At 47.6% G+C, this 13,430-nt stretch overlaps 1 protein-coding gene across 1 annotated transcript in view; it reads right to left on the reverse strand.

Moving 5' to 3' along the window:
• Positions 1-13,430, reverse strand: part of LOC119176719 (sodium-dependent noradrenaline transporter) — a 206,637-nt gene that overhangs the window by 31,697 nt on the left and 161,510 nt on the right. The window contains exons 3-8 of the mRNA XM_075877215.1: positions 13,092-13,316; positions 9,408-9,539; positions 8,768-8,996; positions 3,907-4,045; positions 3,346-3,480; positions 800-903 (exon numbers count right to left, since the gene is read on the reverse strand). Of these exons, the coding sequence (XP_075733330.1) occupies positions 800-903; positions 3,346-3,480; positions 3,907-4,045; positions 8,768-8,996; positions 9,408-9,539; positions 13,092-13,316 (964 nt within the window). The remainder of the gene's footprint in view (positions 1-799; positions 904-3,345; positions 3,481-3,906; positions 4,046-8,767; positions 8,997-9,407; positions 9,540-13,091; positions 13,317-13,430) is intronic.

Raw genomic sequence — 13,430 nt, forward strand, 5'->3', positions numbered from 1 at the left:
ATGAAGACTGAGAGCATTACTGCTGTTCTTTTTTTCATTGAGCTACCCAGAAGTCACAAATTACTAAGTACGATGTTTTCGATGAAAGTATTTCACTCCGAAAGGTCGGTGTTCGGCGAAGAACGCGCTTGCCGTTCATCAGTGTAAGGGGAGCAGTCTTTTCCATCGGTGTCTTAGTGGTTCGCGCGGCGAGCTACATTTTGCCAACGAAACTACGGCGATGGCTGTACCACGGTATATTTTTGTGCTCATTTGGGTGTACCTCTATACACGCATTCACAACCAAGCCGTGCGGGAGTGCCAGCCAATGTCATGCACGGCAACTGCTACGGTATTTCACGGCAACACGCAGTCACTGCAGCCATTTAGCTGTACCCGCATGTCTTGCAATCCTTCACCCATGCAGCAATGAACCTGATTTGTGGTTCTTCGGACGCCTCTGTGGGGTACACCGGCACAGAGAGACACGTAGCACCGCAGTGAGCGTCTTCGAAAGCTCCCCAGAAAACGCTTGAGTAGACATGCTGCGGAACAAAAGGACATTGTCGACCTAATGAACGCCGCGCACCATGCTATGGGCGTTTTGCACTGGGAGTTCGGCTAATAAGGCACCCCGCTGCGTCCGCCATTCAGCGGTCGCTGATACGGCGCGTGGCCACGGGGAGACGCTGCAGGAGAGCGCGAAGGAGATTTAGAGAAGAAAAAAAAAAGACAAGCGGGAGAAGGACTAGAGTGGCGCAGATGCAAATTCACGCTGAGCACGTGACCGCATTCGAGAAGTCTGCGCGCGCGTCTGTACCTGTAGCAATTGTTGTTGAACGGGTTGTACGAGGCGTACGTGAGATGAACGCCAAATCCTACTCCCACGGAGTAGAAGACCTGCACCGCGGCGTCCACCCACACCTGCGATAGAAAGACAAAAAGAAGAAAAAAAATTGTACACGTATACACGCGGCCGGATGCCGACTGCCACCGATCGTGCTTGATGTCGGCACGTTGAGAAACCACGCCGTGTTTATAAACACGCGCGTAAATTGTGCCTTCGTGGGGCAGAGAGCTCAAATCGGTAAATATTTATACGCGTGAAGGACACGCGGGTTTTTGAAAATAAGACAGTCGCGGGGAATACCTCGGAGGATGTTTTCCCCTAAAAAGACCAAATCCACTTCAAGCAAAAATGAGAAAAAATAGTATTGTTTGCTTTTGATAATGTCACCAAGTTTGCTCCAGAAATTTCTTTTTGTCAGTGTGTGCATGCTATCAAATCACCCCAAACCGGCAGTGGACCTCACATGTGGGTAACCTGCTACAGTCTTTAGCCAGGCGGAAATGTTTGATCTGACACTTATGGATATTTGCTATATTAGTGGTTGGCTCATGCCGATTGAAATATTTTATTTGGAACCGCATTGCTTACACCTATAAGTCTGAATGACAGCGAATGAAATCATTTCGTGACTGTGTGTGACAGAACGAACCACATGAATATTCTTTTCTCGGGACAGTCTTCTGTATCAATAGAAGATTGGTTGATAGTCTTTGATGTCGCCGATATTATGCGAGGCGAGCATGGGTTTCCTGTTAGTCCGCGTCGCTTTACAGGCTATGTTTGTAAACAATAGGCACCATCAACATGGTGAGGCGCTTGTAGGGACGTCGCGGTGCGTAGGCCCCCACCGGTGGCGGACTTTGGGCTTGGTGGAACCTATACGCGCAGCGATGTCGCTACAAGCACCTCGCTATGTCGACGACGCCTACCGCTGTCTACAAACATGGAATATGTTTACACTACAAAACAAAAACGTCACGCCACCTTTCGAAAGTGCTTTTCATCGTGACACTCTTCTTTCGTTTTTCAATCATAAGAGCACCGTGGAGATTTTTCTCCGTCGGCGTGCGCTTTCTCAGCGTTTATGCGGCGCCAATTCGTATGATTGTTTTTATTATTCTTCACCGAACGGTCCTCAATCGGGCCGTCTTGTTGATATTGATTTTTTAGGCTTTTACAGGCCACAGTTAAGAAAAAGTTCGGTGCCACGTCGCAATAAAGGGCTTTGGATTATGTCAACCAGTTAAGGCTCTCTAACAAGTGCTGGCTGATGTCGCATACTACACGAGCCTCTGGCACCTCGACTCCTTCGAAATGCGACCACTGCGGCCGAGCTCGAACCGGCGACTTTCGGGTAAGCGGCCAAGCGCCGTGATCACTCGCCCCAACAGCGTCTCACTCTCTCCATCTTCGCCTTCATCCAGTACACCGTCTTGGCACAAAGGGGAGTATAAGATGATAGAAAAGAGATGTTACAAGCAAAATACAACCCTCAATCCAGTTGGCCTAAGAATTGGCTAACCTCTCGCTTATTTCTTTCCTCCCCCTCGGCACAAAGGTAACTGGCCAAAAGTGAAATGGTCACGAGACGGCTACGTTAATTATTTTGGCCACGAGGTGTTCACGGAGCCTGTCTATTCAATAAAAGCGGCTCTGGCTCGCTTCAATACAGCAAGGTCCATATTAGGACTCAGTTTTTATTCTAAACTAGTTCATGAGTGGGTGTTTTAATTGATAATTTTTATTAAAAGCGTCTCTAAAATGAAAGATACCATGATTTTTCTTGCGTTTGCAGTAAAATTTAGTCCTGTTTTCAGTTCTGAATATGGCTCACTCTGTTGAAAAAAAAAAAGGCGCCTCACATTTTTTTTTTCATTGGGTGAATGTTTTATCGTTGACCTCAGCTGGCATCGAGTTGTCGTCCCACCCTCCATGCTCAAGATACTGGTAAACGTGTGAGTATTTCTTGCAAATGCCATGAATATGTACACAAATGAAAGAATAATCATTCGTTAGAGCAGCGCAGTATCTCAGTTCCTTGCCCTACATTGACACCTTATCACTTAATTCGCCTTCTAACCTGCATTCGGCCCCGCCGCGGTGTTCTAGTGACTAATGTACTCGGCTGCTGAACCACAAGTTGCGAGATCGAATTCTGGCTGCGGCGGCTGTATTTTCGATGGAGGCGAAAATGCTGTAGGCCAGTGTGCTCAAACTTGGGTGCACGTTAAAGAACCCCAGGTGGTCTAAATTTTCGGAGCCCTCCACTACGCCGTCTTTCATAAACTAATGGTGGTTTTGGGACGTCAAACCCCACATGTCAATCAATAAATTAACGTGCATTCGTACTGCATCATCGCGCTTCATTATCCCTCCACTGAGGGCAGCTTCTGGTTTTAAAGTGACGCCAGACCCGATCACCATCAGCTGACCACTCAACGGGTCATTATAAGATACGACTGCAAGTGCAATGAAAAGCGAGGACGATGAGAAGGCTAGCACCGCGTCGGCCAAACCTGCGTGTCCAGAAGCTTGTTGAAGTTTGGCTGCAAGTAGTATTGGACACCCTCGCCGGCACCGGGCAGCAGCACGCCGCGTAGCAGCAGCAGAGTCAGGATGAAGTAAGGGGCTGTGGCCGTCACCCAGACCACCTGCGTCACACGCAGCATCTATAGCGCTCTCTGAAAACACAAGAGGGCGCGCATCTAGCCGTTCAACAACGACGCCAGACAGTTGCGCACGTGCCCGACAGCGACAGCATTGACTCAAGTCACAGAGAGTTTTCTTAGAAACAACCCGGTGCTCTGGTACTGCAAAGCACACAAACAGCGATACCTCAACCAATGTTCCCGCCTATCGCTAGTTACGGTGAAGCGAATATTTGTGTGCGCACTGTCCTTCGAAACCTTATTTGCCGTTTGTCGTGCGTGTTCGTAAGTCTCAAGGAATTCGGTGCATGATGGTGATGCGACTTAACCAGCGAATAGCTGCGGCCACGCGTCCATGGAAACATCCTCGACCCGGTGCGCTCATCCGAGACACGCACCACATCATAAACGTAATATCGTGACGCTCACCTTTCCGGAAGAGCTGACGCCCTTGAATAGTGCCAGGTAGAGGATGATGAAGACCAGGAAGACGCAGAGCAGCAGCTGCCACTTTGGACTGCCGAGGTCGTGCATGCCGGGACTTGTGTGCAGCTCGAGCACGGCGCGGCTGTCAAAGGAAGACCACACGGCGCGAAAGAGTGGCGTGAGCACTCACCGCTTAACGCTGCAGATAACTATAGCCGGGGCAACAATTTGTGTTCACTCCTGGCTTTGCCATATGCCACTGAAGGGATCATGCCCCCGGAATTAAGATTTTAGAGGAACTCCGTCCACCATCTGAATGTCCCGCTCACGTTTAAAGCTCAGCTACACCACAGAAACGAACTTTTTCATGTTGTTCCGCATGTGTTGTTGGCTTGTGTGTTTGTGCTTTCATAGCAATATTTTACTCGAGTTTCTTTCTTTCAAGCCTGCATTACGTATACAAGCACAGAAACCTAGCCGTGGTGCAGTTGCTATACCCCAAGGTTCGTGCATTCATGTGTAAATGAGCATCCTCTTCTCGGTTAGTCTAACTGTGCTGCAAAACCGAGGCTGAGCCCCGAGAGCTACAATATAAGAAAAAGACGGGCGGGTGGTGAACCGAAATGTTCTACGCAGCATCATCGTTTCCACTCCCACCATCCTCCTTTTCCTCCTCCTCATCATCATCATCAGAAGCAGCCTGACTAAGTCTTAACTTTTTTGTCAGGAAGAATTTACAAGAAAATCAATATTTATGTTAATACCCTGTGGCTAGTGTTTAAACATACATATTTCTTTTTGTTAAGCTAACCGATTCTCGACCAATATCCCATAGTAGGCGTGAGCCACAAGTTTCGGATCTACATCTGCTTCTACATCTACTGCAGGGTGTATGCCTCTCCCATGTTTCTTCTTTTAACTCGGACCTGTTCTTACTGCGGCCACGTTACCCGCAAACTTCTCCATCTTATCTGCCCACCTGACTTTCTGCCTTCTCCTCGCACATCTGCCTTCTCTTGGAATTCAATCTGTTAATGACCAGCAGTTATCTAGCTTTCTCACTGCATGATTGTTTGTTCCCCTGACCCACTCTGCTCCCTTATTCCGTAATGCTTCACCTATTAGGCAAACGTACAACGTAAAGTAATGTTACAAAAACTTCTCCTTCAAAACCCATCACATTTTGCTTACCTTTAATGCTTGATACTTTCTCTTATGACCGTTGTGCACACCGGACGCGCTTTGTGTACGTGTACTTTTGACACTTGAGTCATTTGATGAATATGTGCGAGTTTAACATTGTTGTAGTGATTCCTATATACTGCAATGACGCATAAGTGAGCATCATGCTTCAGCTCTCTACTTTTCACACTGTGCAACGTGTAGTGACAGGTGCCACTTGAAGCTGCTCACGTTTCACTTCAAACTTAACCAAACAAAGAACGAAAGTTACAGCTGCGAGCTCAATCTAAGACCCGTGCAAATCATTTGAAAGTGGCGCGTTCCCACTGCTGACCTGTGCTTCTGTGCGCGATATCAACTTTCTTATATATGAGTGGTGTGCAGGGAACGAGCTAAACAAGGAGGTAATAATAGCGGTGGCTGTGGGGGCCGCAGCCAAGAAAAGAGTCAGAAGTGAGGTAAAAACAAAGGCGAGCGGGCTGTAAAATAGTGCTAGTTGGGCACACAGCGCAAGGTGTGATAGTAGCCATGGTAACCGCAAGGTCCCGTGCGCGCCTGCCCGTTGTGCTTCCCTAAATCGCCGAAGACCCCTCACCGCGGGCAGGGTCTGCGGAGGCCTGAAGCGTAAGTGCGAGATAAAAGAGTGCACGTGACACAGTAGCGCGAGAGCCTTTACGGCTGTCCTTTAACGGTGGCCGTCTATCGGTGCCGCACGTCTCTTTATTTGCTCAATGCAGCGCTCCTGACTCGCCACCCAAAGCCGCTTTCTAGCCAACTGAGTGTGATGTCACGAATTCTTGCTCGATCTGTCCCTCGGTTGTCTTTGCCGTTTCTTTTCCTGCGTCCAGGTAAGGGATGCGGACAGACGTTCTCGTGTGTATGCACTCGCCGTTCGAGGAACGAGCGTGAGCCGACCGCTTGCTGCGTTTTTGCTGAAGTTCCTGCTTGCCAAAGAGAAGTGAGAGTTATTTGCCTCTGAAAGCGTTCCTGTCGCGCTGCCATGTGCACTTATTGTATGGCAGCTCGTTTCTTGTGGCCGGTGCGCAATCGGGTGTCAGCATCGAGGGTTCGGCGGCCGTTTTTCTCTCGCGCGCATTTAGTCATCTCTTTTGCTTCGCTTTTATATAGGGCTCAGCTTTTGCCCCGTGCCCACAGCGGGACTCGGCGGACTCCGTTCGTAAAGGTGGGAGACAGGGGCGTGGTCCTCTGCGGGTCGCGGCTGCCGGTGTCAGCTGTCGCCAAAAGCGGGTAACGCAGGCCTAGTTTGAAGTAATTGTAGCGGGACATTTTCTTTGCTGTTTGCACCTCAGATAAATTATTTTCTCGACGCGACAATGGCAGGACGACAGGTTGCGAAAGTGGCAGAGAAGAAGGCAAGATCCCGATTTCTGTATTTATTTCTTAGCTGATGTCCAATGCTTCGACTTGGTGGTTCATTTCTCCCGTACAGGCGACCCATTAGGAAGTGACGTGTGGAGATTCCTTAGGCAGAAACGCATGGTGTTGGGAAACAAGATGTCTGATTTCTTGGCTTGTATTTCAGGCCCGACAGCATTAACAAATTTTCGCTACAAGGTGTTTAAGGCCCAAGAGTAAAAAAGTAGAGTTAAGAGTAAAAGAGAAGTGTTATGAAAAAAAAAAAGAAACGCCCAACTGACGAATCAGTGCTTGAATTCATCTGCGCATTAAGCAAGACGCATCAGTAAGCGAACACCTTAAACTGCAGTCAGTCAAGTGCGTTTATAACGATCTGCTCGCGACATTCGAAACACTTCATTATACCGGCCACTTTGTTGTAAATGTAAAACAACGCTCGAAATAGAGCCGCGACGTACACAATACTTCATTATATAGCAAACACACTTGTCGACGTGTTCTTTGTAAGAACGTTTGATGGTATACAGCATTCCGAACATCTTGTTTGCAGCTTCTAAGCTGCCGAAGCCAACTACATGGTTGATAGTGATGGATTGCACATAAGCGGTATTCACATTACACTTTTTTCCTGGCATAGCTGAAAACTCTAAATTGTAATCAGGCTTTCTCGCATGTCTCTGGCGGGTTGAACATGAGCTACATCGAATAATTTACGCGAGCATCACCGGCAAGACAGGCATCTTATCACCCATACACTTTTGAATGGAAAATGGAGTCCCGAGCGATTGAATGTAGAGCGTGTATAAGGACAGCTTGTGCACTACTTTTACACACGAGACTCTAGCAGTAGGATCAGAACGCCCAGTGTCAACTTTAACCATTTGTTTCAACGTGGAGCGTGTGGAACTATGCTAAAAAGCTCGTATCAAAACAAGACATTTCAGACACGGAAGTGATGTTTCCTGCTCAATGATTTTGATCATTCCACTAGCCGGTCTTATTTATTATAATGTATTACACATCGCACTTGGTTGGTTATAAATACGAATAGTTTTGGCGCGAGAATTCACCCATGAATATTGGACCCGGGGCCTAAATCACAGGACTTCAATTTCAGAAAAAAAGAAAAAAAAACGCGGTTGATTTCTTTTTTTTCTGGCCATAAGGAGACAAACATTAAAATAATGTTTGGTGATAATGTAAGCATGATGATGCATATAACGGCAGCAGCGATGGTCCGATTGCCGCACCATTGAAAGTGATGTCTTTTTACATTATCGTAATTTTGATCCTCGAATATCCTTATGAAAGGCTTGAAATACTATGCGAATGCGACCTTGGGGACCAAATTGGCGCAGTTCTGTCTCTTTCTCGAGATCTTTATTTTTGGCCTGCAGAAGCTTATTTTTATTGATTGGAAGCCTTAAGTAACATATGCGACATCATGACCCGCCCACGCCCTGTTTATGACAGTGATGCGTTAGAACTGATTGGTGAATACATAAATGGATATCATGGATGCCACCTCATGGTTCTATTCACTAAAGTTGTTCTAATGATACATTTGTCCACAAGAGCAGGTGCCAGACATGCGTGCTGATGTACAGTGGTCAACTTTCATGTCTAGAACGCCAGGTTCTTAACTGCACGAGTGACATCTGCAGTCGTAAATAAGTCGCATCTGAGCATGAGCGGCGCCAATGATGTGCCCGCCTTTTTTTTCCTTGTTTTATCGCCGCTGCTTTGGCTGTCAGGAGCGCTGTCAACTGCATTGTGCCGAGAGAGAAAGAGAAAGAGAGAGAAAGAGAGAAAGAAAGAAAAGAGCATGATTGCCCGGACTAAAACCTTTATACTATGAAATTATTCTCAGTTCGTGGTATCATATAATACCGACAATGATTGTATTCATTTTTTTATTTTTGTGCTAAACCACTCAGAGCGCTTTCGACGGACAAATCAGTTGTTGCATCCGAGATGATAAACAAAGATTGAAAATGCAAGGGAGCCTCTTTGTTGCATTTAGCATGCTCAGATGCGGTGTATTTTCGACCGCAGATGTCGCTCTGGCAGTTCCGAGCAAGACACTTTGTCGTTATAGACATGAGAGTTCACCACTGTACTACATGCCATTATAGCGAATGCAAATATAACACAACACTGAGGGCCGAACATACAATTCTGTGGATTGAGTCCTTGACGCGCACCGCGAGACTGCCATCGCCCTGGCATTTACATAGCACGACACCGTGCGTCCCAGTGCGATCCCGGCGCACAGCGATGCGATTTGCGAGGCGAGCGCGCTCACTTGAAGAACTCCAGCGCTGGCGAAGTGCGGTTGTCAATGGCCGGCGCATCCGTTTCGTTGTCTGCCAGCGTGCCGCTGTAGCAGCTGGCCGTGTTCCACGGATTGCCACACTTGGACCACGGCAGGTCGGCCCGGAACGAGGAGAACATGAAGTACAACGCCCATCCGATGATGACGTTGTAGTAGAAGGACACGTACCACGACACCAGCACCGAACAGTAGCCCACGCCTGCGAGCGCAGTTTCGGATGTCCTTGGTGGCACGTCTAGTGACAAAATAACTTTGCTGTAAGTGAATTTAGTTTTAGGCCTGTCACCTGACGCCTATGAAACGAATCGGGTGCGATCAAATTGCACATTTAATGACGTATCGCTACAGGCGTAATGATATCTGAATATAGACGTGTCCGAGTACATATTCTCATAGAATCACAGCATGATATATATGCATAGCTGAGCATTTTGACAGACATGGTGTGGAATAAAAAGTAAAGCAGTCTTTTAAAAATTGACAAATGCGCTCGGAATTTCTAAACACGCCTACGTGTTTGAGATTTGCCCTATATGACAGGTAATGAAGCGTTACTGCAAGTAGAACCGCTGGAAACGAATATACATGGTGAAAATAATGCCCAACTTACCTTTGAAGAGGGGGCACACCTTCCAGACGCTTATGGGACCTTGTCTGTTATACTGTCCCAGAACGAGCTCCATGTAGAAAAGTGGCAGCGCTCCGAAAATCAGCATCAGCATATATGGTATCAGGAACACTCCTGACAATGTCAAGAAGAGAACAAAGAAGGAAGAGACAACGCGAATGTTACGCGCAAGAGCGAGAGTATTGTTTGATACGTGCGGTATATACAGCACGAGCTGAAGAAAGACTTAAAGAGTATTCTCAAATTCAGATGAAGTTCTCAGCGTGCGTGCTTGCAGAATTGGACTTGACCCGAATCCAGGGACGTCATGCGTGAAGCCGGTGAACGTTGGCTCCGCCTATATCCCCATAAGAACGCGCGTCCCAGAGGTTGGCTTCACAAGAACACCTGTGTCTTTTCAGAGCAGAGTTTCGTCTCATTCAACGAACCGGAAAAAAGCATCCTCCCCTCTCCTTCTTTAAGCCACTCACAAACTTCTTTTCACTCTTTACAAAGCCCGTCGAACACGCGAACACCCGTTCAGGCCGTAAAACTCGCTACCTTTGAAGCATCTGCATTGTTTTGATCACACCAGGCATGGCCGTAAGACAATTCGGCGGCAGCAGCAGCTCTTGAAAGTATACGTTTCTCGATCTGCCTCAACGAGGGTAACGATGCCTAGATTTACATTATAATTGATAGGACGTGTCGTGCTTCACTCGAAGGTGGGCGTTGGTGGTGGGGAGGGGGTTGCATTGTGTAGAGTGTCATTCATGTGAAAATCAGCCCGGGTCGCGAGGCCGCCGGTGTTAAGTGGCTGAAAATTTCCTACCGCTTCACAGCCTATGAAACAGTCAAGCTAGCTCAGCTTTTGTTTTACGGTTCTGTAAAAGCGCTCTGCTCGGCGCCGCATCAGTGAATCTGCGAAACGCGCTTCACTTCGTGGGTAACGTGGAATACGTGCGTACAACTCCGCAAGCAAATTTGCATCGCACGCAAGCGTCGCAGCCTTTTCGAAGCGTTGCGGCCCCAAAATAACCGACGCGCTCTTCCAATTACGTCGAGCGCTGACAAATCGGCGGCGTGAAAGAGGCATTTCTGCTTCGGGTCTCGAGAGGCCGGATCGCTGAACGCGAATGAGCAATCGGTTCCGTTTGCAAGTTGTGACAAATTTCACGATGGAGCTCACTTTTCATTTTTTAAACTGAAGTCAACTCACGCAGGTCCGGCGACAAGGGTAGAACTCGCGATTGTACGACACTGGAGCTATAGCACTGCGGTAACGAAAATCCACAACCTACACAGTTTGCTATACAAAAAGAAAAGAAATAATCCGGTGCATAGAAACTGTTTTGGAACCTCCGCTTGAGGTCTTTTAACGTGGTTTCAAAAGTAGTTTTTGCAACAAGCTGTAGAAATCAATAAACTCTATGCAGCAGCCGCTAAATTATTCCATATAAAACTATATTCTTTTTTGAAATTACGATACTGTCGTAGCACTAATCAGATTATTGTCTATGCTATCATCTCATGTGATGTCCTTATCCTACTTTTGTCTAAGCACAGCATGGTAATGCGCCTCGTTTTGTAAGATGTGCTGTATTTCATCCAGACGGGAACTGGATGAATTGAAATGTCAGCATGAATAAACAGTAGAATTCAAATGTCATACATGAATAAACAGCGCCACCGTATGATTTGGAGATCGCTTCAACGAAAATCAATCTCCAAATCACATGGGCTGTGTTTGATCGGGAAAATTTTACAGCAATTAATACTCCTGTTTGTAACTTTTAGTTGGCGCTGTACCGAGAGCGATAGCGCAGTGATCATTGCGCTTAATTTGCCATTAAACTTGCCTGCATCACCGTAGGCGTATAGTGATACAGTTTTCTCTTTCTTTTTCGGTTTTTTTTGCGACATTAAAACAGAAGGCTTGTAAACCCCTATGTGAACAATGTAAGCACTACTAAAACGCATTATTTCGCTCCCGTGCCTTCAACTGGGTTTGCAACAGCTACTGAATTGACACCTAAAAATGTGTACTTCAATATAATTCATAATTTAATAACCAGCCAGCAGGGAAGCTGGGCGTCAAACTATGATATAATTACACTTGAGAGGCATTATTACTAATTCGCGATTTTTTGAGCCCTGTACGAAATAGCATAGGCAGGTCGCCTCTGCCTTAACTTGGTTGTCCCTAACTTCCCCCCGGGAAAATTAACCTCACCGTATAAAAAAAGAGAAAAAAGAAGATGGGTATGCAGGGTTTAACGTCCCACCACTACATGATCATGAAAGGCGCCGTAGTAGAGGGCTCCGCAAATTTAGACCACCAGGTGTTCTTTTTAATGTACACGCAAATCTGACCACACGGGCCTACAGCATTTTCGCCAGCATAGAAAATTAAGACGCCGCAACCAGGATTAGATCCCGCGACCTGCGGCTCAGCAGCCGAGTACCTTAGCCATTAGACCACCGCGGCGGGGTGCAAGAAAGAAATGTGGTTTGATTACTGAATGAAACGTCCATGTTGGGTTTCAACGTGAGAGAACTAACCATGGGTCATGGGTGATGAAACCATGGTGACTTGTCAAGGCATCTGCAGCCGATCTCGCTCATTTGCAGAAGCCTATTAAATGGAAGGTTTAATGTTAAAGCATGGAGTTCTCCATGAATTAGGCATTACCATAATTTCTGGCTGTACGAATTAGTGCATCCCCAAAGCAGTGTCAGTGTAACGTAATGTTTCGTTTTCAGCGCTTGTCGATTGCCGTGTTATTGCGTGTAGATCCCGAACGTGTGTAGATCCCGAACGTTGGAGGGGTGCCACTCTTACGGCTTACGAAGCCGTCTACATTCTCTCTCTCTCTCTCTCTCTCACACACACACACACACACACACACACACACACACACACACACACACACACACACACACACACACACACACACACACACACACACACACACGCACGCACGCGCGCGCGCGCATACACACACACACACACACACACACACACACACACACACACACACACACACACACACACACACACACACACACACACACACACACACACACACACAGAGAGAGAGAGAGATAGAGAGAGAGAGAGAGAGAGAGAGAGAGAGAGAGAGAGAGAGAGAGAGAGCTACATTTGCAAGTTTTAGTACAGTGTATACGGGACGCCCATAATAGGGAGTTTTAGAATATCAATTACAAGCGCTGTGGGCGTTGCGGGCGAAGCGGGTGCCACAAGGGTTTTAGAATAGCGTTTGCCCTGCTGCGAACCGCAACGCACGATCACAGCGCACGATCAGGGCTTGCGGGCCACATGCGGGCCGCGATCGCCGCACGCAATTTCGGATTTTCTGCGTGTGGTCCGCGAACGCCGACTGGCGTTACGACGCATGCGCAGTGGCAGCGACCGCACCGGGAGGGCTGGCGGTGCGCTATTCTAAAACTCCCTAATAGCCTTGCGCACGTAAGAACGCTACGTTTTGCTTAGTGTGCGTGCGCAGTATTTCTGCTCATGCTCACTATGCAAAACGCAGCGTTCTCAGGTACGCACCGCCGTTACAAATTCTAGGTACGCATTAACCAAAGCTTGATATTCTCTTCAGCGTTTGTTTCTTTTTCTTCTGGCTTCGGAAGGAAGTCAAGACGAGCGGATGCACTCACCTCCGCCATTTCTGTAGCAGAGGTAGGGAAACCTCCACACGTTGGCCAGATCTACGGCGAAGCCAATGATGGAAAGCAGAAAGTCGGCTTTGTTCTTCCACGTGGGTCGCTCTCCGTGCGCCTTGGTGTCGAGCGGCTTGCTGGCCACAGGCACAGTCGAGGCCACACCGTCGGCCAGGATCACAGCTGTCTGACCTTCGGTGGCGCTCAGGTGGTCCACATACTCTGCGTGTGTACGCGTGTATGCAAAGTTCGTGCAGCACGACCACTGTCTCTCCACGGCAGAAAAAAATACATAGACGCACTGCTGCTTGTGAACATGTCCGATTACTAACGGAT

Source organism: Rhipicephalus microplus, chromosome X, assembly GCF_043290135.1.
Source record: "Rhipicephalus microplus isolate Deutch F79 chromosome X, USDA_Rmic, whole genome shotgun sequence".
In the NCBI taxonomy this organism is placed as follows: domain Eukaryota; kingdom Metazoa; phylum Arthropoda; class Arachnida; order Ixodida; family Ixodidae; genus Rhipicephalus; species Rhipicephalus microplus.